We start from the raw sequence: 24,658 nt of genomic DNA on the forward strand, positions 1-24,658 counted from the left end.
GTGTAAGTCAGAGTATATCACTGCACTGCTCAAAACCCCCCAGTGGCTCCCCATTTCACTCAGTAAAATCCGAAACCCTTATAATGGTTCACAAATCCCTTCATGATCTGCCACTGCCAACACCCTTCCTCTCCAGCCTAATGGCCTCTTCCCCCTGCCCATCGATTCTGCCCACACTGACTTCCTTGCTTCTCCTAGAACATTCCAGGCTTGCTCCCACCTTAGGGCAAAGGTGTTCCCTCTGCCTTGAAAACTCCTAGCTGGATAACTAACTCCACAAGGCTACACTTTGCCTCTTTCAAGATTTAGTTCAAATCCCACCTTCTCAATGAGCCCACCTCTGACCACACTATTTAAAGTTTGAAGCCCCACCCTCAACCTAGTACTCCTGATCCCACTTCCTGCTTTTTTCCCAGAGGACTTACCACCTTCTAGGCTGCAACACAATTTACTTATTATGTTTACTATTTGTTGCTGTCTCCTCTTACTAAAATGTAAGCACCATGAAAGCTGAGATTTTGCTCACTGAAGTATCGCAGGCCTAAGTAAAAGAGGGCTTGCAAAAACTAGGTACAAATACCAACTTTTTGAATTAACGAGCTGCTAAAAAGGGGTCAAAGATAATGAAAACTGGGGCTTCTCTGGTGGTGCAGTGGTTAAGAATCCGCCTGCCAATGCAGGGAACACGGGTTCGAGCCCTGGTCCAGGAAGATCCCACATGCCGCGGAGCAACGAAGCCCGTGTACCACAACTACTGAGCCTGTGCTCTAGAGCCCATGAGCCACAACTACTGAGCCTGAAAGCCACAACTACTGAAGCCCGTGCGCCTAGAGCCCATGCTCCACAACAACAAGAGCCACCGCAATGAGAAACCCGCACACCGCAACGAAGAGTAGCCCCTGCTCACCGCAACTAGAGAAAGCCCACATGCAGCAACGAAGACCCAATGCAGCCAAAAATAAATAAATAATTTTTTTAAAAAAGATAATGAAAACTTAGAGCAAAAAAGTCACCTTGTCTCTATCAGCTCTAAGCCTGCCCATTTCTTCCAATACTTTCTAACTCAATAATGGTCTCACCATTCAACCAGATTCTCAAGTCAAAGAAGCTTGGAAACCATCCTAGACTTCTCACTCTTCCAGTCCTTGCCCAGTCAATTCATCACCAAAAGCTGTCAAATTTCCTCTAATATCTCTAGAACAGGAGCCCTCTTTTCCACTGCCACTGTACCAGTACAAAGATTTTCATCTCTTAACTAGACTATGAAATCCACAACTGAGCTTTTTTGCTTTGATCTAACCAGGACCATTGAACGGATTTTAGATGATGACAGAGTATGACAGGTAGCAGAAAGCTAAGTGAAGAACAGGATACTTGAAGGTGAGAGAAATAAATTTTATCTTCACTTTCTTCCCTCCTATTGATGTGCATTTATTCATATATTTGAGGTCCAGCTCAAATATTTTCTCCACTTTTGAAGCTTCTCCCAGTTCCTTCAGGCAAAGTACATACTCTTTTTTGTACATAACTCTAACAGAGCACTTTCTGCAGCAATTATTTTTTCACATATCAGTTGCCCAACTGGACAGGAGTCGAGTCTTATTCCAGCATAGAGCCTAGCATCAAAAATATCTGTTGAACAACTTTTAGTCTAGAATTGGCAATTGTAAAATGAAAGCATAAGTTTGAGCAAAGGTAATGGTACAAAGGACAAAAGAAACAGAAGTTATCTGGTTCCAGAAAATAGGAAATAAAAAATACTAAACTGAAGACCCAAGGGGGGGAAAAAAAAAAGGCCAAACACATGAGGCTTTTCCATGTAGATGAGGGTAGAGAGATAAGCTAATAGAGATCCCCATGGAAATATTTAATAGAGAAAATAGATTATCTGGAATTTCACGGAGAAATCTGGAGGTGGAAGAAGGGCTAATCCAAATGGCCCTTAAAGATGAAACCCAGTCTCTGAGATAGGAATGCTCAACTAGAAACAAATGAATTGTGTTCATCAAATGCTCATAAAATGCAGATTGTTTTAATTAAGGAGAAAGCATTGTAAAACATATCATCAGGCCCCTCTAACCCCATCACCCCAAAGACACTCAAATATGTAGAATTCAACCATTAGAAAAACTGGCTCAAAAGAGGTCTCTCAAAAACCAACAAAAGTATGTTAACTGAGAAAATAAAGCTATTGAAATTAAACTCAACACACTGAACTTAAGTGAAGGTCTAATCTTTTCTTATAAAATTCTGTTTTATAGACCTGGGCACTAGTAAAAAGAAATAAAGAGCCCAGAAAAGCAATTTTTTTTAATAAGAAGGTACAGTTCTATGCTTGAGAGAATAATGGAAAAATATTCAGGATAATGTGTGCCTCCATGTATATTTCAATGTAAAATAAATGGCTTGCTCATTGTAAAATGACTCAGTTACTTAACACTTTGGCAGGTTCATGACAAACCAAGCTAATACTGAGTGGTGGCTCTTTAGCTTTTTTGGGTCCCAGATCCCCCTGAGACCCCAATGAAAGCTAGGGTCCTGTCCTGCAGAAAAACATGCAGATATACACATTTAGCTAGCATTTTAAACATGTCACAGCAGTCACAGAGCCCCTGTTGTCTATTTATGACTTCCTAGAGAGCCAAGGAACCCAGCTGTAGAACTGATACCTTAATGAGTAGAAATAGCAAATGACGCCAGGCTCAGAAAAGGAAATGAACTGTTAACAATTCTAGAGCTTTTCTCTTGGTCCTCCAGGCAATTAAAAACACTGAGCATAAAAATCTCTTCTGGTTAAATTTTATCAAGTGATATACACTCAGATATAGGTAAAATGCATGCACACACCTTAAAATATATTTGAAACCTAAAGTGTTTAAAAGTAAAATCTAATATTAATAATAGTAATAACAGCTAATAGTTACTGAGCATGTACTATATACCAAGTATTATTCAAAGTGTTTTAAATATATTCATATTTATGCACTAATGTAAATAACTATTATCTCTATTTCATAAATAAGGAAATTAAGGCATAAAAAGGTGCAAAGAGAGTTAAGGAACAATGACATGAAACAGAAATGACTGAGATTAGGCAGCAAAGACCTCCCTTATAGTGTGCACCATCTAACAGCAACTTAGACCTGCACTTGTATTATCACAGTTCTACAAAGCAAGAACATATTGTACAAACTCCAGAAGAAGGATGACAATCTTCATCTTTTTCCATATTCCTGGCAAGATAATCCTTATAATACCATGTTCACTTTGGAGTACACTGTAACCAGAAATGTGAATACAAAATGTTCAAAAAGATCACAACGCTAACTAAAGGATTTACGAGATTAAAAATGAAAGATTAATTTTGAGGATAACAAACCTTAGCCTTCTAAACCACTGTCTTCTGCATACGTACCAGCAATGAATCATGCTTTGGAAAAATTAACAACTTGATAAGAGGTAAAAAATCTGAAACAGGGTACCTTTTTCTACCAAGGAAGTTCAAGTTTCCCTACCTCAAGCTTTTTTCCAGACTGCTTCCTTTTTATCATCTTGGTGCCAACACTTCTTCTACTCCAGGGACAACCACAAAAGTAGAGAAAACCTCACAGGTTCAATAGGTCTTATAAAATCTCATCAGTTGCAAGACTAATTCAGATTCCTTGGATGTGCCTATGCTATGCCCTGCACAATGTAGCATACAATAGATATTTGTTGAATGGTTGAATCTTCTCCAGGAGAAAATGCATATGTTTAACATTTTCTACTTCCCATAATACTACACTACAAATTATTATGGTAACAGAAGAATGTAATGATACAAATCTTTTACCTTACCATTTTTTAAATTCTACGTCCCAGGGGAAAAAAAAAAGACCAATTTTTTTGACATCAATTTATGCAGCTATTGGCAATCCAAAACACCACAAAAATGTTATCTGAGTACAGGTGACGCCTGAACAACATGGGTTTGAACTGCACAGGTCTACTTATATGTGGATTTTTCTCAGTGGTAAATACTACAGTGCTACACAACCTACAGTTGCTAAATTTGAGCACACAGAACGACAGATATGGAGGAACCTTGGATACAGAGAGCCCACTGTGAATTACATGTGCATTTTCAACTCTGTGAGGGTTGCTGCCCTTAACCTTCCCATTTTTCAAGGATCGACTATATATTCTATTTAAACAATAATGTTCTTAACATATTGTAATTTCTTACAGCTTTCTTTTTTTTTTTAACATCTTATCGGAGTACAATTGCTTTCCAATGGTGTGTTAGTTTCTGCTTTATAACAAAGTGAATCAGTTATACATATACATATGTTCCCGTATCTCTTCCCTCTTGCGTCTCCCTCCCACCCGCCCTATCCTACCCCTCTAGGTGGTCACAAAGCACCCAGCTGATCTCCCTGTGCTATGCGGCTGCTTCCCACTAGCTAGCTATTTTACATTTGGTAGTATATATAAGTCCATGCCACTCTCTCACTTCATCCCAGCTTACCCTTCCCCCTCCCTGTGTCCTCAATCTTACAGCTTTCTTTGTAATGTTTAATGAAAATACAACAAAACCATGGATGTTTTTCTTTTAAACAACCAATAAACTTTCTGAATCAGGTAAGAGAAATTAGTTCTGTTAAAGTGAGGTGGCCTGCTGCTTTACCAGTAATATGCTAAATCCAGTGAAGCTTAAAAACCAAGAAACAATGAAAATAAACATATACTCTGACATATGCCACAAAAAAAGTTCCCTTTATATATATATATATATTTTTTTTAATTTTTTATTTATTTATTTTTTTGCAGTACGCGGGCCTCTCACTGTTGTGGCCTCTCCCATAGTTGCGGAGCACAGGCTCCGGACGTGCAGGCTCAGCGGCCATGGCTCACGGGCCCAGCCGCTCCGCGGCATGTGGGATCTTCCCGGATGGGGGCACGAACCCGTGTCCCCTGCATCAGCAGGTGGACTCTCAACCACTGCGCCACCAGGGAAGCCCATCCCTTTATATTTAATTCACAAACTGAAACACCTGCTCTGATTTATTGAACTGTTAAAACATCTGAGAGCAAACACACAAAATTAAAAACTATACACAGTTTCTTAGAAGTTGATACCAATTAAAAGAAATTAATCCCTATGCATTAAAAAGTATAGAAAGCATACAAGAGCCAAAATATTCCCTCTATTTTGACTAAATATTCCCTAATATTAAGCAGTATCTTTTAAGACACAACTTATAGTTACTGAATATTAATTTACCAAAACAGGCAAGGATGACCTGATCTTGGCAAAACTCATAACACTGTTTCCTCAACATCCTAGAAGACAGCTTGATGCACCACATTCTTCCATCTGCTTTGTGCTATTTCTTCATGCCCCAAATGCAAATTAAACCTGTCCAGGAACAGCCAAAATTTCACCAATCACAGGAAAGCATTTAGAGCAGAGAAGTAGTATGATATGAATAAGAGGTAGAAAGCACAATAGGTGGAGCAGCCCTGGTGATGACCTTAGAGTACGCGCTGAGAGAGAAAATCTACACAACATGTACGGGAATTGCATTTAAATAATTCTATTCCCACTCACCTGACGAGCTCTCAGTAAACACCGTTAATGTCTGTCCTCCAACACTTTGCAAGACAAATGGATGTTCTCTAGGAGCACTGACTGAAGCTGGTTTTCCGCCAATATCATGAATATTTGCAAGATCCTCATTCAAAGTAAATGACACCTAGTAGACACATTAACCAGAGTTTATTACAATAGACTTTTGTATTCAAAGTACCCGTACAGAAATTCTAACTATAAATCAAATACTTTTTTTAATGTGAATCTTTTCCAGTCATTTTATTAAGCATTTTTTAAAAACTTTATCAAAAAATCTTTAATAATTAGTCCTAATAAGAGAATCTATCCCCATTTGTCAGAATAATGGGGCTAATCTACCATTATACAGACAGCTTTCAAATGTTTTCTCTGGTCTATGGCTGAAAAACTTCTATTTATAAAATAGAACTAAATTTTTTTCCCTAAGGTGTCTGAGGTCAAGGAAGAAACCATGTCTTGTTATATTTATACCCCTAGATAAATTAGATAAGTATTAGGTGGATGGATGGAGGGATAGATTGACAGATAGATAGACAGATAGACAGACAGACAGATAGATAGACAGACAGATCTATCCGTCCATTCATCCATTCATCCATCCATCTCCTAGCAAAATGCCTGGCACACAGAAGGAAAACAGTATTTGCTGAATGACTGAACATTTTAAAAGTATTAAGAAAGCGACTGTACTTGAAGCAGGGGGAAGTGAGCTATTTACTCAGGAAGCTTAAACACTCCCCTAAGCAGGAGATGTCTTTCTTTTTAGATCCAGTAACTGTATGAGTACATGGTGCTGTTTTACTTTTGAATATTTCAATACAACTAAATATTCATAAGGATAACTCAATATTGAGGTTTAGAATAAAAAGACACAGTAGGTGTTCTTTCAAAATGATTTTTACCATATCTGCCCAAATTTTACATTAAAGGGATTTATAAACTTAACAAACTGATCTCTTAACCACGTAGAAAGATTATGAAGTATTATTTAAATATCTCTCTACTATGCGACAGGTACTGCAAATTATGTCCTGGACTTAATGGGTCAAAATCTAAAGCCTTCAAAAATCCAAATCAAATGCATTTGCCACACTGAAATAATGTTTAAAGTATTACTGAAACAATACTAATTTTCATAGTACCAAGAGAGGGGATATTTAGGTCAAAGTAGAAAAATGCTAAGCATGAACAACTAAAAAGGAGCCTATTCATTCACACAAGAGTGGCATTTATACTAGTATGTGTTCCTGACCAGCCACCAGTTTGATGTGGAGTTTTCCAGAATGTAAACACTACCCTCTCTTTACTATTACTAATGCATAGTAAAATAATCTAATGTTTTAAATAAAATTTCCATAGAAATAATCTTACCTCGGTCCTTCCTTGATTTCTGAAAGAGAGGAAAGAAAAAAAATTCAATTATTTAATTTCATATTTTTTTCAAATGTAAGCTAAGAACTAAAAGAAATAATACTACATATTTACATAAAAATATTACATTTACAGAGATTAACTAATATTTATCCTTGGCTCTCCTAAACTATTCTATTTGTAATCCTATAGGAAAAACAAATACACATTAATCCCACATGAGTATTTTAGATATTATGAGTTTGTGTCTCTTAACACTATTACAACCTGACCTAATAATATTTTATCCAAATAACGACCTTATTACAATTCTTATTTTAATTTCTGAGTATTTTAATTTATTATTTTTAGCTGCTTTGGGTCTTCGTTGCTGTGCACGGGCTTTCTCTAGTTGCGGCAAGCGGGGGCTACTCTTCGTTGCAGTGTGCGGGCTTCTCATTGCGGTGGCTTCTCTTGTTGCGGAGCATGGCTCTAGGCGCGCAGGCTTCAGTAGTTGTGGCAGATGAGCTCAGTAGTTGTGGCTCGTGGGCTCTAGAGCACAGGCTCAGGAGTTGCGGCGCACGGGCTTAGCTGCTCCACAGCATGTGGGATCTTCCCGGACCAGGGCTCGAACCCGTGTCCCCTGCATTCGCAGGCGGATTCTTAACCACTGTGCCACCAGGGTAGCCCTCTGAGTATTTTTAGTATCCAGCAGCATGTGAATGGCATATTTAATACCAGATATATAGAACTTCAACAAATTTTACTATTTATTTTGTCTAGCTGAAGAAGTTTCACTTACCTAACAAAATCTTAAAGATGAAAAATTTTTAAATTACAAGCAATTTTCTCTGCTATAAAAATAATATATGCCCATGTAGAAATAATTTTATTACAGACAAGCCAAAAGTTTTAAATTAGCCAAGATTCTACTGTTAACATCTGTTATCTACAGTAAATATCCTTCCATACGATTTTTTATTTATTTGAATTACATTTTTAAATTTTGTTCTTTTCCTTTTTTTTATAAATATGGGATCAATGTACACCCTAATAATAGCCTAATTTAAAAAAAAACATGTATTAAATACCTGCAAAGTACTGAGTGGAAGGCCCCTATCCCCAGCCAGCAGAAGATATAAAAGCTAAATCCATAACTATAAAGTGAGATAAATTTTAATTTTAGTTAAGAGAGCCACAATGTGCTAGGATTAGGTAGGAGGACACCACTTCTTCCATTTTAAGAGTTAAGGATTGGCTCAACAAGAGGCAGCTTTTGAGCTATAGTATCAAACGTAAAATAGATAGCTAGTGGGAAGCAGCCGCATGGCACAGGGAGATCAGCTCTGTGCTTTGTGACCACCTAGAGGGGTGGGATAGGGAGGGTGGGAGGGAGGGAGACGCAAGAGGGAAGAGATATGGGAACATATGTATATGTATAACTGATTCACTTTGTTATAACGCAGAAACTAACACACCATTGTAAAGCAATTATACTCCAATAAAGATGTTTAAAAAAAAAAAAGGTAAATAGCTAAGTGGGACTTTCCTGGCGGTCAAGTGGTTAAGACTCTGCACTTCCACTGCAGGGGGCACAGGTTTGATCCCAGGTCGGGGGAACTAAGATCCTGCATGCTGTGTGACAGGGCCAAAAAAAGAAAAGTAAAGCAAAGCCAGGAAAATGTGATCAGATTTGGCTGGGAGGGAAAGTACAAAATAAAGAATGGTAGGAGATGAACTGTAAAGGAGAAATGGGGCCAGACCGTATAAGATCTTGAATATCACAGCACAGAGCATGGACTTCACTCTTTAGGCAATGGAGAGCTACAAGCATTGTTTGAACAAAAGTATAACAAGTACAAAGACATGTTCCAAGAAACTGACATCAGAAAATATACATAGAATGGATATGAAGACCAGTTAGAAAACTACTATTTCTCCATAACACCCCGGCTGAGTTCCAACCTGTCTTCCTTCAGTGGTTCAGTCATTCACTGTCATTAAGTGTCTGCGATACATCCACTAGGCACTGTGACAAGTGCATCGCATAGTATGAGTATAGGTCTTTATCCTCAAGAAGGTCCCAGTCTAATGAAAAAAAGACAGCTCCAATCCATGAACAACTACAAACAGGACAGTAACTTCAAGACAGAGGTACAACAAACTGTCATAGAAATGCAGATATGAAAGCTAGGAAAAGATGAACTGAGTAGGGGATGAGATCGACAACAAGCGGCCATTCCAGGCTAAGAGAAGAATCCACCTAAACACCAGAAATGAGAAAGTATCCAGCATATTCTTTCTAACATCAGTGAACGGTAGGCTGGAGTCAAGTGGTAAAGAGCCTTTTAGGCCAGACTAAGGATTCCAGATTCTTTTTTTTTTTTTTTTTTTTTTTTGCGGTATGCGGGCCTCTCACTGTTGTGGCCTCCCCCGTTGCGGAGCACAGGCTCCGGACGCGCAGGCTCCGGACGCGCAGGCTCAGCGGCCATGGCTCACGGGCCCAGCCGCTCCGCGGCATATGGGATCCTCCCAGACCGGGGCACGAACCCGTATCCCCTGCATCGGCAGGCGGACTCCCAACCACTTGCGCCACCAGGGAGGCCCAAGGATTCCAGATTCTTACAGAGATTTGTTTACTGTAGGAATTCCCAGTCTTTCATACATTAAAATACAATGTCAATCTTCTTTTTGTTGGGGAAGTACCTAGAACAGAGGTGAAAAAAGTTTAAGATTTCACATAAGAATAATGAATTTCCAGCTTCTCTTACAAGACCGGAAGATCTGGCAACAATGTGCTCCCAATTCAGCATGACAACAATCCCCTCAACGTGCACAGTCAGGCACTGAATTCACTACAGTCCCTTCCCTATCTCTCCAGAACTTTCCTTCTAGAGGAATTTAATTTAGCTACCCTAAGAGAGAGGCACTGTAGGCAAAGCAAAGGTAAAGACACAGAAGGCACTCACGTAATGTTTACTGAATTGAACTGAGGCTAATGCAGAAAGGCATATAAAAAGTAATGAAGGCCTGAACCAGACAGCTGTAGAATGCAAGGAGGAGTGCGTGGCAAAACCGATAGAAGAGGAAATGACTGCAAGTGGGCAGCAAAGGAAAAAGGATGGATTAAAGATCATGCTGCCATTTCCCGTCAGTGACTAGAAATCACCCAGCTGCAATTAGGGAACACAGGAGGGGAGGTCAACTTCCTTTTCATATACAGTTGACCCTTAAACAATGCAGGGGTTAGGGTGGACGACACCCTCTGTGTTCATGGTTCCACGTCCATGGATTCAACCAACAGCACACCGTGTGGTACTGTAGCATATACTGACTGAAAAAAACCCATGTAATCAGTGGACCTGTGCAGTTCAAACTCTTATTGTTCAAGGGACAACTGTATATATTATAATAGCACCTTAGTTGGAATGATAAGAGATTGATCAACTGTGGATGAGTTAATTTTCTAAAATAAATATTAACCCTTGAAAACTTAAAATTTATTTTACAAGGATTATGTATTGCTTTGTCTTGGTATATGAATGTATGAAGTATACATGACCTTTTGTCATTCTACATTATAACTAAAATATACCCTTTCCATGATGATCTGTGGTCAAAGTTATGAACATCCACTATGGTAAAACACAGTAATATCTTCAGAAATGGATGAAGTAAACACCTGGCCCACCCTTTCACTGAAAGTCTCATAATGTTTCTCGTTACTCTGAGTCTGTTTCTCAAGACTCCACAGATACTTCTTTAGACTCCAACCTCGCTCCTCTTGCCTTTTTTAAAAACATTAATGTCTTTCCTTTTTCTTACACTTTTAAAAGACATCTTAGATTTGACACCAATGGGGCCAGACTTTTCACTAATCACTGATAACCCATAAATCACCTGCTTCTTCAGGATAAGAAAACCAACCAAATAATAATAATAATAACCCTGTGCTCCACAGGATTTTTTGTGGTTTTTGTTTTGTTTCACTTTGAATTCCTATTCATATGTCCCCTTCTTGAACAATATAGCTCAAAAACCATTAGGGGAGGCCAAGCAAGGTAGGCATCTGCAGAGTGGGTTGAGCAGAGTAATCATAGCCCGGGTGGAGAGGGCAGGCCGGGGCAAGGTGCCAGAGCCCAGTGGGGTAAAGGAGGGCACCCCATAACGGAACAGCTCAACAAGAAATGGGTCAGAGCCTAGTGGGGCGAGGGCATCCACATGGAAGGAGAGCCTGAAACAGGCTGTTGGAGCCCTAGTGGGGTAAGGAGGCATGGCTTTGAGGAGAGGGCAGCCTCAGAACAGGGGGTGGAAGCCTAGAAGGGCTGAGGAGAGAGAGCATCCCTGTGGAGGGCAGCAAAGGTTAACAACAGCCTAACAAGGATTGCTATAGCGCAAGAAGGGTGAGGAGGGCAATCACCAATGCGGGGAGAAGTGGGGGACTCTGAACAAGTAAGAACAAGGGCCTGAACAAATAAGTGAATATATTAAGAATAACAGGAACCAGGTTTCTCACTTTCAGAAAGAGGTACAAATATGAAAAGGGAGGAAACTAGAACACACCCTGTAGTGCTGAACTAGAACTGGGTATTGGTATAAATTCATGATTTTCAACACATGTAAATATAAAAATAAATGTAGACCTAGAGGTAGGTGTGTGTTCATATACACCCACTTAGAGGGTCTGGGAGCAGCCATGAGCACCTGTGGTGTCCAGAGCTTAGTTTCCAAATCCCATTTTCCTCTAGAGGAAACCAAGGCTCTCTGGAGAAATGACTGACTCCAGGGCTCAGACAGAAATGTACAAGATGAGTCTAAAACATCTTTCCTTAACAAAAAGTAAGTGCTCAAAGAATGATGAAGACATGCCCAAAGTCTGTGGGACTTACACTATTGAACTGTACACTTAAAAATGGTTAAGGTGGTAAATTTTATATGTATTCTTTACCACAATAATGAAAACAAAGATCACGAGTGCCAGCTAGAAGGAGCTTCCATTGGCTCAACTTTGGACAATTTGAACATCAGAATAAATGATGATAAATTGAGTCTCTCAGTGTCTTTCTGTAAGGGCAGCACCAAGAACTGAATATAATGCTTGCACTGTGAGCTAACCGGCAGAGGAAACAGTGGGATTATTATTCTACTTTGTTTTGATCAGCAGTGTGTATCTGTGCCTGTGTGTGTGTATTATATACGTATATATACGTATATGTGTGTATGTATATATGTGCATTCATATACATATATGTTTTGCCAGACTGCCCTTCAGAAAGTTTGTACTGATTTAAACTCCTGTCAACAGTATAACACTGTTCTAAACTTAGTCAGTTTTTATAACAAAAAATTATCTCACTGATTTTTTTATTTGCGCATTTTCTATTATTAGTGGGCCCCGATATGACCTCAGAAGTTAAGTGTGTTTAGAAATAAAACTAGAAATTAAACGTCTCTGAAAGAAGCCGTATTAGTACAAACTGTATGACTGTCAGTAAAATATGACATGTATCAAACATTTTGAAAACTGAAGCTTTCTGAGGCAGGATGGTAATGTAGAAAGGCTGGTTTTAAAATTAAACAAACTAAAGCAAAACTATAAACCAATTAAAATGCAGTACACATCAGATGTCCAAAGGTATAAGAATAGTCCAAGTACAGTGATTTAGGGACATGGCATGAATTGCTTGACAAAAATGGCCCAAATGTTACCAACTGTTGAAAGAAGCTGTTACTCTCATTTTATTCTGGACTCTCCCTTTTTCAGGTATTAAAAGAACCAAATTTGGGAAGAGCTGCATGTGTTCCCAGCAGCATGTGTTCCCCCTCCCCTCTGCCTCTCTTGATTCCTTTACTCCACAGTGCCCGTCTCTGCTGGAATCAACGTCCACACCATGTATTTCTTCCTAGCTTCTGGCCTACTGCACAGCAAGCTGGTGCTGCTGCTTAACTCTGGGAGAGCTGACGGGGAGGGGAGGTGCCAGGCATGATGCAGAGTCTACTGCCTGTACTTTGTGGTATGTGGGGCATGACAGCAGGTGAACACTTACGGAGTATTTTACATGCACTTAACCTATGAGGTATTAATACCATCTCCTTTTCACAGATGAGGAAACAGAGAGGGTAATAAGCAACTTCCCCAAAGTCACATAGCTGGTAAATGACAAGGCCCGGACAAAGCCCAGAGGTGACTGACTCCCGAGTCCATACTCATTATTGGTATACCACACTGCCTTTTTAAAACCTTAGCTATTTTTCATTTTTTACCCAAATATAAGTTTTTTCAACCACACAGATAACCCACCAAATGGTTAATCTGCCTCTAAGGATCAATAGTTGATCATACATCTTCTAGTCTTTAAAAATATTTGAAGACAGTTTCACTGGTTTGCCCTAGGTCTTCTCTTAAACAGCCATTGTGCCTTCAAACGATGGTTCCTCACAGGAAATTGATTTTAGTTTTCTCATTGTCCTAGTCTCACTCCACTGAATGAACTTATTTGTCCATGTCTCTAAGTGCAGCACTAAAAACTGAACACAAAGTTTGCTCTGGAAGCTCACTGGCAAAGAAGAGTGGGGTTAGCATCCCACTTCATTCTAAACAACGATCATCTATTAATGGAGCCTTTTGTTTATAGCCACAAAACCTTGATGAGTCATATTTAGCTGAAATTAAAGTATCGATAACCTAGTCACAGGCACTGCTAAGCCATTCCTTGCTCATCCTACACTTGTTTAATAGTGAATCTAGTAATCAGTAAAGAAGAATGAAAACTAAGTAAATTAGAAACATAAATAAGATAGCCAGTAGACCTACTCCAGAACAAGCTGGTTTCAAGCATTTCCATAGCAATCTTAGGATAGCAACTGCTAAAAATCTGTTCCCACCATTAAAAGCATCTAGCTCTTCTACACGGCAAGATTATATTTCATGTTAGGTGGAAAATCTGCTGGATTTTTTATTTACATATAAAATACACATACACACATCTGTTAATATTAAGGGCAAACATACAGTTTATTGCCAAAACCAGGACACTCTGGAGAGTGAAAGAGGAGACACTATTAATAATTACACAGGAAAAATATGTAAACCAGCGCTGTAAGACATGTAAACTGGTCATGACGTAGGGATACGGCCTCCCCGTGCATATTAGATGTAACTATGTAAAACATCTGCTTTAAACTAAGGACAAGCTTGAAATTTTCTTCCAAACAAAGGGTGATCAAGAAAAGGTGATCACAGCACACCCATTACTGTTTATTCATCATGCTATCTTTAATATTTACCTTAGGGATGAAAGCAGTACTTAGGGCTTACATAGGTTTCCCTAGAGCTTGGCTCCTTTAACTCTGTTTCCCATACCAGCTCCCTCCTCCCCAAACCAAAAGATTTTACATTCCTCAACTAGGTATTTTCTTTACACAGAGGTTTTCAGGAATGCAATATTCATGGTAGGGAAAGGTAGCGAATCTAAACTCAGAAGATTAAGTATTTGTCCAAAGTCTCACTGATAGTAAGTGACGGAGCTGGCACTGGAACCTGTTGGAGTTTTCTTACTACTCAAAGGACTGAATTTAAGCCCGGTTCTGCTATTAAATGTGTAGCTGTTTCTTAAGGAAAGAAGATATTACTTCCCTCTACCTAACATTAGAACTTTGGATATAAAAGCATGCCCATTTCCAATAAATATCTTGTGAAAACAAAAGGAAGAATTAAAAGATTTGTCTGAAACAAATGCAAGTAAGATAAAGAACAAAAATATTGATATTTAGGGCATAAACCACGAAAGTATCGAAGCTTCTTACTTTAAAGACACGACATCATCCAAGGACACAGGATTGCCCCTCCAAAGAACAAAACCCAGAGGGTGTCCAAATAACATTTAGAAATTGAGAAGATGAGAAGGAGCCAGCAAGAGAGTGACATCTCAAAAGTGAGGTGAAAAAAAAGGGTCTGAGGGTAGAAGTGATCAACTATGTCAAATTCTGCTGAAGGTCAATTGAGAAGAGCTGTTGGTTGACTCTTAGATTTAACAATGTGGATGTGGTAGGGGCTTCCATGGTGGCATAGGGGTTAAGAATCCGCCTGCCAACGCAGGGGACGTGGGTTTGAGCCCCGGTCTGGGAAGATCCCACATGCCGCAGAGCAACTAAGCCCGTGTGCCACAACTACGGAGCCTGCGTTCTAAGGTCCAAGTGCCACAACAACCGAGCCCACGTGCCACAACTACTGAAGCCCGCGTGCCTAGAGCCCGTGCTCCACAGCAAGAGAAGCCAATGCAATGAGAAGCCTGCGCACCACAGCGAACAGTAGCCCCTGCTCTCTGCAACTAGAGAAAGCCCGCGCACAGCAATGAAGACCCAACACAGCCAAAAATAAAATAAATAATTTTTTTTTAAACTTAAAAAAAAAAAAGAATGTGGATGTGGTAGATTGTAAAAAAAAAAAAAAAAACATTTTAGGACTACAAATTATTTGCCTCAAATCCCATCAAGAGGTAGAGTCTACTGCAAGCTACATTTACATTTGGCAAACATGATGCAAGCACAAGCTTGCAAAGCGCTTGTGTAGTGGGGCTTCCCTCTCTCTTGCTACTAGGAACTCTTTCACCACCACGTGAAGGAGCACGCTGGAGATGAAAAACACGTGGCAACTGCCCCAGCTGACAGCAAGCCAACCACCGGACACATAAATGAGGCCATTCTAGCCAGGAAGACCAGCCAGGTCAGCCTCAACCAGAACTGTCTAGAACGGCCCCATAGAATTATAAGCTAATAAAATGGTTTTGTTCTAAGCCACTAAACTTTGGGGTGGTTTGTTATGAAACAAAAACTCAGTGATAAAGAGGTGGATATTAGTGGTATACAAGAGCCATCTGAATGGAGTAGTGGGCATGGAAATCTGATTAGAGCTGGATTAAGAATGAATGGACAGTAAGAGGGGAACACAAGGGCTATGGCTGACACCAGCTGAGCTATGGAGGCTTCCTTTTCTAACAAGGTTATTTTCTCAACCAGGAAACAATACTCTTACATTGTTTACCAGATGTTCCCTACCCTCTTCCAAAGCCTCTATAAATAGGTACGGTGGCACAATGGAAAAATCCTTCTCCTGAAGCCCTTAACTTGGTGCATCCAGTTATGCCCAACTCAAGCGTACCTCCTCAAAGATGCGGAGCAGATAGATGGATCAGGTAACTACATACTCTGCTACTTCACTGCCAATAGGCTTTACCAATAAATTTTACTTGATATTTACACCTCTCATTAGAGGAATGTGTGTGTGTGTGTGTGTGTGTACACATGCGTACACACGAATCCTTACAGGGCACCTAATCATCTCTTGACAAGCCTTGGCATGCTCATTACTTCTTATTTTTCAGGTAAATTCTCTGTTTGAAAAAGAACTCTAATTACATTTAAAAGCACTTGTAAAAAAAATTCATAAAAGTTTTATAAAATGTCAAAAATTCATAAATAACTTACTTGGCAATCCGCAGTTTCCCAACTTCACCTCTTCCAGGGGCTTTAGCCCATTGCTGTGACAAATATTTAGGAACCTAAAACAAAATGAGACACTATTATACTATGTTTTAGATGCTAACAAATCTTTTTAAACATAAAGTGATACACGGCTTCTATATATACTTTCTGTCTGTAATAATTGTTAATTAAGTAGCAAGCTCTCATTATATGTTTTGCACTAAAGAGGTACTAAGATATGTAATAAATGATTTTAGCTCTCAAAGTGTTTAAAGTCAGTCAAGTTGATGACACAAAACTAAAACTGGTCATATAACTTAACAATAATGAAGTGCTAACTTATGTTCCCAGGTAAGTCCAATAAAAGTTCAGAGATGAGAAAGGCTACAGAAGAGGCTTCTTGGAGGAGCGTAACACTCTGACATGATATTATTTAGAGACACTACTGAGCTTAAGATGATTCAAAAGTCATATTTTATATTTTTATATATTTTACATTTATTTATTATGTATAAGATTAGAACTCTGACCAATATGATGAAGGATCTGCTGAAATAAAAGAAGTTATTCAATATAACAGCTAGCAGTTATATAATAGCACTTTCCTGACACTTATATGCACTTTTCATACATTTATACCTCACACCTCTACAGGGAATTTTTTTAAATTAATGAATTAATTTTATTTTTGGCTGCGTTGGGTCTTCGTTGCTGCATGTGGGCTTTCTCTAGCTGCAGTGAGTGGGGGCTACTCTTCTTTGCAGTGCGCGGGCTTCTCATTACAGTGGCTTGTTGCGGAGCACAGGCTCTAGGCGTGCTGGCTTCAGTAGCTGTAGCACGTGGGCTCAATAGTTGTGGCTCGTGAGCTCTAGAGCACAGGCTCAGTCATTGTGGTGCACGGGCTTAGTTGCTTCATGGCATGTGGAATCTTCCCGGACCAGGGCTCGAACCCGTGTCCCCTGCATTGGCAGGCAGATTCCTAACCACTGCACCACCAGGGAATATCCCCATTTTCCAGATTATGATTTGGAGCACCCAGGGATTATAAAATTTAGCCAAGGGTATATAATTAGCAAATGAGGAGCCAGGATTCAAATCCAGGCAGTGTGGTTCCAGCATCTATGTTCTTAACTGTGTTGTGTCTGAAATTAGATATATGTAATCAGAAGGGTTTTAATTCTCAAAAAGATTAAGGGAATATATGCTGAATGTCTACTATGGACCTTATCTCATTTCTTCTAACAAGTAGTCTGAACTCGGGAATCAGTACATACTTTTAAGGTATGCTTCATCCTTTATATGTACATATAAAGGATGAAGCATAATGCCTCACACAAACAAGCACTCAGTGAGTGTCAGGTGTCATTATTATTTCCCACAGTAATCCTGGAATGATGACAATGAACATGAATGTGTAACTGAGTCAGAGAGACCTTCTAAGGCTGCAAAGGAAAAAAAAATTCTATCTAGCACAATTTCTTTTGCAAGAAGAACCACTTGACCATTAGTCAAACAAATAGCAGTGCTCTGGATATAGTAAAACTTCAAGAATAAAAGAAGATCCTAATGGTATTTGTTCATTCTTTACACTGAAATATACTGAACAACTACTGTGTCAGACAATATGCTAGAAAAGATGAAGGGGAAGGGAACCAACAGTGTCAGGTACAGTGCTACACATTTTCCACCCACTATGCCATTTAATCCTCCCAATCACCCTGCAAAATTTGCTACCGCTCTCCTCATTCTATAGATAAGAAAACCGAGGCTCAGGGGGTTGAAATGACATGGTTAGCTAGCATCAGCCACAGGAGGACTCCAGATTGGTCAGATGGTCTCTTTGTTATACAACTAAATAAGAGTATGTAAAAGATCCTAAAGGAAAAGGGGTTTTGAAGATTCCCCATCTTAAAGTTTCAACTACACTGCACTCCACTTATTTATGCATGCTTAGAGGACTTGGCAAACTCCTTCTGATAACTGTATCTACCTATTAGGTCTCCTTTGATTACAAATGAGAAGAAAACCCACTTGGGCATACAGAGGATTTATTGGCAAAAGTAACTAAAAATTCCAGAGGTAGTTTTAAAGTGGCTTGATTAAGGGCTCAAATGATGGAACCAGGCCTCTTTCACCATCTCGTCTCTTCTCACCACACTGACTCACTTCTTTGACAGCCTTCCCCCTTGTGTAGCAAGATGGCTGAAGCCGCTTCTGAAGAGCAAGAGTTCTCTTTCCCCAAATCCCCAGCAAAACTGTAATTGTCTCTCGTGGCTCTGATTAGGTCATGTGTCCTTCCTTGGGCCTATAATTGAACCCACAGATGAGATCCTTGCACTGTCAGCCTGAGTCAAAGACACCTCTGGTGAGGGACAGTCAACACCATTAGGGTCACAGAAACTGAAAAGAGGGAGCCCTAAGCACTTACTGCAGACGCAGCGTGCTGTTACAGTGTCAGAGCAAGAGGATACTGGTTAGTCAAAGAAGCAAATGTCAACATTACCTGCCAGAGCTAAATACAAGATCTGAAACTGATCTGGACAAATACTGCTACAACATCAAATAAAACCCTGAATCCTTGAACTATGTAAATTATTACCTCATGGCCTCAATCCTGAAATACTGCCTAACAAGTAAGCCTTTGCTTCTTGCTTGCCTTCGATTTTTAGCCCCAGGGAACCTTCTTGTCAATTACTCTAACACAAAGAGAAAACTCTGTTCTACAGATAGCAGCCTACTCTACCAAGCGATCACAAGCTGTATTCCCTAACAAAGTCTTTAGGGGAAAGATGGTGGCTTTTCTTCATCATATTCCAAGTTACTGATTCAAACGAGCCCTACATTTAGATACTGTAAGACTTTCTCGTTATCAGTAACAGTACCCCTTTCCGCAAACTGTATTTCAAGGAACAATTCTGACCACCACCTCCTAACTTCCTAGCCCTTTCCTCAGTACTTCGACTCCAACAATTCTTCCATCCCTCAAATCATAGACTCTACATCTGTCTGCTTATGTCCTCACGTCTCTCTTTAACGGAGCTACACTTTACAACCCATCATTATAACCATTCTCTTGCCCCTAACTCCCTCCATCATACTGGCCTGGAAGAACCTAATCCTGATTAAAGCCAAGCTATACGACTACTTATTTTATTAATTAATTTATCTATTTATTTGATCGTGCTATTCTTCCTCCACACTTGCACCTGAGCAGCTGAAGAAAAACAATCATGCTCAACGGTCTCCCTTGAAATACACGGCTACTAACATCAAGTAAGCCCTTCAAGATGCCAGGCAATTTAACGCCCTCTCCCTGGTCAATTCTCACCTGCAGTGGGAAAGCCACTGCAGACAGGTCACATGTTCTCTTCACTCCTCAAATATGTAACACTTCTTCGTTCCTCTTCCACTGAGGAAAGATGAACAATCAAAAGGATACTTCCAAATCTACCACTTAGGTCTTCCCTGGTAGTCCAGTGGTTAAGTCTCCGAGATTCCACTGCACGGGGCGCGGGTTCGACCCCGCATGCCTCGAGAACTAAGATCCTGCATGCCATACCGCTTGGCCAAAAAGTCAATCAATCAATCTACCGCTTAGCCACACGTGGGGCTTTTACTCTGCTTTCCCCCCTCCCTTTTTTTTTATTTTTTATTTTTTTTGCGGTACGCGGGCTTCTCACTGCTGTGGCCTCTCCCGTTGTGGAGCACAGGCTCCAGACACGCAATCTCAGCGGCCATGGCTCACGGGCCCAGCTGCTCCGCGGCATGTGGGATCTTCCCAGACCGGGGCACGAACCCGTGTCCCCTGCATCGGCAGGCGGACTCTCAACCACTGTGCCATCAGGAAAGCCCTGCTTTCCCCTTTTAACAGATGAACTATGTATGGCCAATCCCTCCAGGTGTGCACTGAATTTTTCCCTGTAGTCTAATCAAGGACATCTTTCTTTCAATTCTACCCTTTCCTCCACTCCCTTTACGTAATTATTCCCCCATCACAGTAACAATGATGACGGTGATAGCTCACACTCAGAGCGCTTACTAAATGTGGCAGAAGACTGTAAGATGGCCCCCAATGACCCCCACCTCCTGATATTCGCACCCTTGTGTAACTGCCTCTCCCTGGGTGAGAACAGGGCCTGTGACTTCCTTCTGGTCAATGCAATATGGCAAAGGTGATGGATGGGATGTTACTTCTGTGATTAGGTTACATCAGATTGTGATCTCTGTCTTGCTTCGAAGCCCATGTGGCAGGAAACTAAGGGCAGGCTCCAGCCAACAGTCAGCTAGGAATTTAGGCCCTCGGTCCCACAACCTTAGAGGAACTGAATTCTGCCAGCCACGGAACCCTGGAAACAGTCTTTCCACAGGCACAGCTTCAGCTGCGAGTCCAGCCCTGGCTGACACCTTGACTGCATCCTGTGAGAGGCTCTAAAGCAGAGGACGCAGCTAAGCCACACCAGGACTCCGGATCCACAGAAACTATGAAATAATAAATGCACACTATTGTAAGCTACTAAGTCTGTGGCGATAATGTTATATAGCAATAGATAACTAATACATGAAGTGACGAGCACTCTTTTAAATGTTTTAAATATATTAACCATTTAACTCTCACGCAATCCTTTTATCGTCTCCATTTTACAAATAAGGAAACTGAGGCACAGGGAGGTTAGCAAAGTGACTCATGATCACACACCTGGCAAGGGCAGGCTGTATAATCCTTTCCACCCACTGTCCTGTCTCTCTGCCTCTCTATACAGCAAAGCTCTTTGAAGAGCCATCTCTGCTGGCTGACTACAGTTCCTCCTCTGCCACTTTGTTCTGCTCTAGACAGGCTTCCCCTCTACTACTCTGCTGAAACTGGTTCCCATGGTTACAAAAGCTCGCCATATCGCCAAGCCAATGTTTAGTCCTCGTCTTGCAGACCTATCAACAATATTTGAGAACTTACTGCTTCCTCCTTCTTCAAACTCTTTACTTGGCTTCAAGTCACTCCAATCTCTCTTGATTTTCCTCCTACTTCTCTGGACTCTCCTTTTTTGGTCTCCACACATCTAGATTCTCATCTTCCTGACCTCTTAACCTCAGAGGGCCCTGATTTCAGTCCTCAGACCTTTCCTCTTCTCCATCCACACTCAATCTTATGTAATCTCATCCAATCTCTTGACTTTAAATACCCTCTGTATAATGACAACTCCCAAATGTATAGCTCTCCCCTCCAAATCCCAACTTATATATCCAACTGCCTACTCAAACTCTCCATCTGAATATTCACTAGACATTTCAAACTCAAAATATCCACACCAGAACTCTTATTTCTCCGTCATAAACCTGTTCCTCCTGCAATTTTCCTATCTCAGTAAAAGTCGACTCCATCCTTCCAGGCACTCAGTCTGAAACTGGAGTTACCCTGAATAGCTCCTTTTTTCTCACATTCCACATCCAATTAACTGACATAGCCTGTCAGCAACACCTTCAAATTATATCCGGACTCCATGTCCTTCTCACCAATTCCAGGGTTACCGGCCTAATCCAAGTCACCATCATCTCTTGTAATAGCCATCTCTTAACTGTAATAGCCTCCTGATTCCCTTGCTTCCACTCTTGCCCATGTACACTTTAGTCTCAATACAGCAGCCAGAGTGACCATATTAAAACCTAAGTCACATGATACTGTTCTGCTCAAAGCCTTTCAATTTATTTAACAGACATCTACACAGTGCTTAACACGTGCCAGGTACTTTTCTAAGCACTTTAAATTTTTACTTCACTTAATACTCATAACAGCTCTATTATTATGCCATTTCGCAGATGAAGAAACTAAGGCACCATAAAGTTATCATTTGTCCAAAGTCTCACAATTACTGGCGGTGGGAAGCCAGGATTCTAACCTAGGCAGTCTAGCTCCACAATCAGCATGCCAAGCTGCCTCTCTATGGCTACTCGATTCCCATGTCACTCACTGTAAAAATCCTCTATAATGTCTTAGGTGATTCAGCCCTCTGCAATCCATGGCCTCACGGATCTATGGATTCATGACCCTCCTACTGCGTTCACTCACTCGACTCTAATCACACAGATCTGTGAACATTCCCAACACCATCCCATCCGAGGGCCTTTGATTCACTGTTACTTCTGTCTGGAATGCTCTTCCTCCAGATATCTTAAGGGCATCCCCATAACTTCCTTCAGGTCTCTGCTCAAGGCCCACCTTATCAGTGAGGCCCTTCCCCACGCTATTAAAATAGCATCCCCAGCTACCTTCTACACCTTTTACCTTGACTTGTTTTTCTTCAGAGCACTTATCACCTGCTATATACATATCTGTTTATTGTCCATACTCGCTCCCCATTAGAATGCAATCTGCACGAGGTAGATATTTCGTGTGTTTTGTTTACTGACACATCCCTAGCATCTAGAATAGCCTGGCACACCGTAGGAACAGAGTTATTATTTTAATGACTAGATGTTGTTGAAGAAATGTTAATGTAATGACAATGATGGTGTTATTAGGATAAATCCAGGATACAGAATTTAATTTTAATAAATCTCACTGCATTCTCAAAGGGAAACCTTATTTCAGAGATCTACCTTAAAATAAGGGGGAAGAGAGGAAAACACCAATAGTAGAGTGGAGCATTTTCCAACCTGCCACTGTCCCCTCATTGCTGGTTCCCTGAAATGTTATTAAGATAAAGGGAAGACAAGAATGTTCTGGAGCTCTTGAGGCTTCCCTGGTGGCGCAGTGGTTAAGAATCCGCCTGCCAATGCAGGGGACACAGGTTCGATCCCTGGTCCAGGAAGATCCCACATGCCACGGAGCAACTAAGCCCATGCGCCACAACTACTGAACCTGTGCTCTAGAGCCTGCGAGCCACAACTACTGAGCCTGCATGCCACAACTACTGAAGCCCGCGTGCCTAGAGCCTGTGCTCCACAACAACAGAAGCCACTGCAGTGAGAAGCCCACGCACCACAACGAAGAGTAGCCCCCACTTGCCACAACTAGAGAAAGCCTGCATGCAGCAACGGAGATGCAATGCAGCCAAAACTAAATAATTAATTTAAAAAAAAAGAATGTTCTGGAGCTCTTGATGAGACCACTGTTCTTCAATACATTAACCAGGTCAGAAGATTCTATGATCAAACTGCTGGAGACTACAATTTAAGCCACCAAACAACAAGACAATAGTTCTAAGTATATATCATATACTAAAACAAATTTAAGAATCAAATCCAGTACAATAACTGTATCTAATACAAGCAATTGCCAACTTAAAAAAAGATTACATCCCAGAAGTTAATTGATAAAAACAAGTTTGGAACTCATACTGCATTGTCATCATTATTATAATAAAACTGTAAGTTCCCATGGAACTTCCCTGGTGGTCCAGTGGTTAAGACTCTGCGCTTCCAACTGCAGGGGGCACGGGTTCAGTCCCTGGTCAGGGAACTAAGATCTGGCATGCTGCGGGCAATGCGGCCAAAAAAAAGAAAAAAGTAAGTTCCCAGGTAAGCCTACCAGCTTATTTAATTCAAAAGGTTGCCAAAACACTACACCCTTGTAATGAAAAACAGAATACAATGAGGATACTATGTCAATCATATATAACTTTCTACACCAAGAGCTTACGGAAATGGGCTTCCCAGAAGTCCCAGCCCATTAAGTTGTGAAAAAAGACGTAAAAGGAAAAGGAAAAAATAATGGTATATATGGTTTCAAGGCTCCAAAATACTTTTTTTTGGACAGCTGATATTTTTATTTTTATTGTTTTTTTTTTCTTTTTTTAAGATTTAATTTTATTTATTTTTGGCTGCGTTGGGTCTTCGTTGCTGCATGCAGGCTTTCTCTAGTTGTGGCGAGCGGGGGCTACTCTGTTGTGGTGTGCAGGCTTCTCCTTGTGGTGGCTTCTCTTGTTGCCCTAGGCTCATGGTCAGTAGTTGTGGCGCGTGGGCTCTAGAGCGCAGGCTCAGTAGTTGTGGTGTCTGGGCTTAGTTGCTCCGTGGCATGTGGGATCTTCCCAGACCAGGGATGGAACCCGTGTCCCCTGAAGTGGTAGGCAGATTCTTATCCACTGCGCCTCCAGGGAAGCCCCTGGACAGCTGATATTTTTAATTAAAACATTATATTTTATTTTTAAGGTGTACAACATGATGACTTGATATATGCAGTGAAATGATTACACTAGTCAAGCTAATTAACATATCATCTCC

At 40.6% G+C, this 24,658-nt stretch overlaps 1 protein-coding gene across 1 annotated transcript in view; it reads right to left on the minus strand.

The window, feature by feature from the left end:
* Positions 1–24,658, minus strand: part of GTF2F2 (general transcription factor IIF subunit 2) — a 143,241-nt gene that overhangs the window by 113,310 nt on the left and 5,273 nt on the right. The window contains exons 2-4 of the mRNA XM_060080141.1: positions 16,448–16,521; positions 6,983–7,001; positions 5,591–5,735 (exon numbers count right to left, since the gene is read on the minus strand). Of these exons, the coding sequence (XP_059936124.1) occupies positions 5,591–5,735; positions 6,983–7,001; positions 16,448–16,521 (238 nt within the window). The remainder of the gene's footprint in view (positions 1–5,590; positions 5,736–6,982; positions 7,002–16,447; positions 16,522–24,658) is intronic.

Source organism: Mesoplodon densirostris, chromosome 17 (genome assembly GCF_025265405.1).
Source record: "Mesoplodon densirostris isolate mMesDen1 chromosome 17, mMesDen1 primary haplotype, whole genome shotgun sequence".
In the NCBI taxonomy this organism is placed as follows: domain Eukaryota; kingdom Metazoa; phylum Chordata; class Mammalia; order Artiodactyla; family Ziphiidae; genus Mesoplodon; species Mesoplodon densirostris.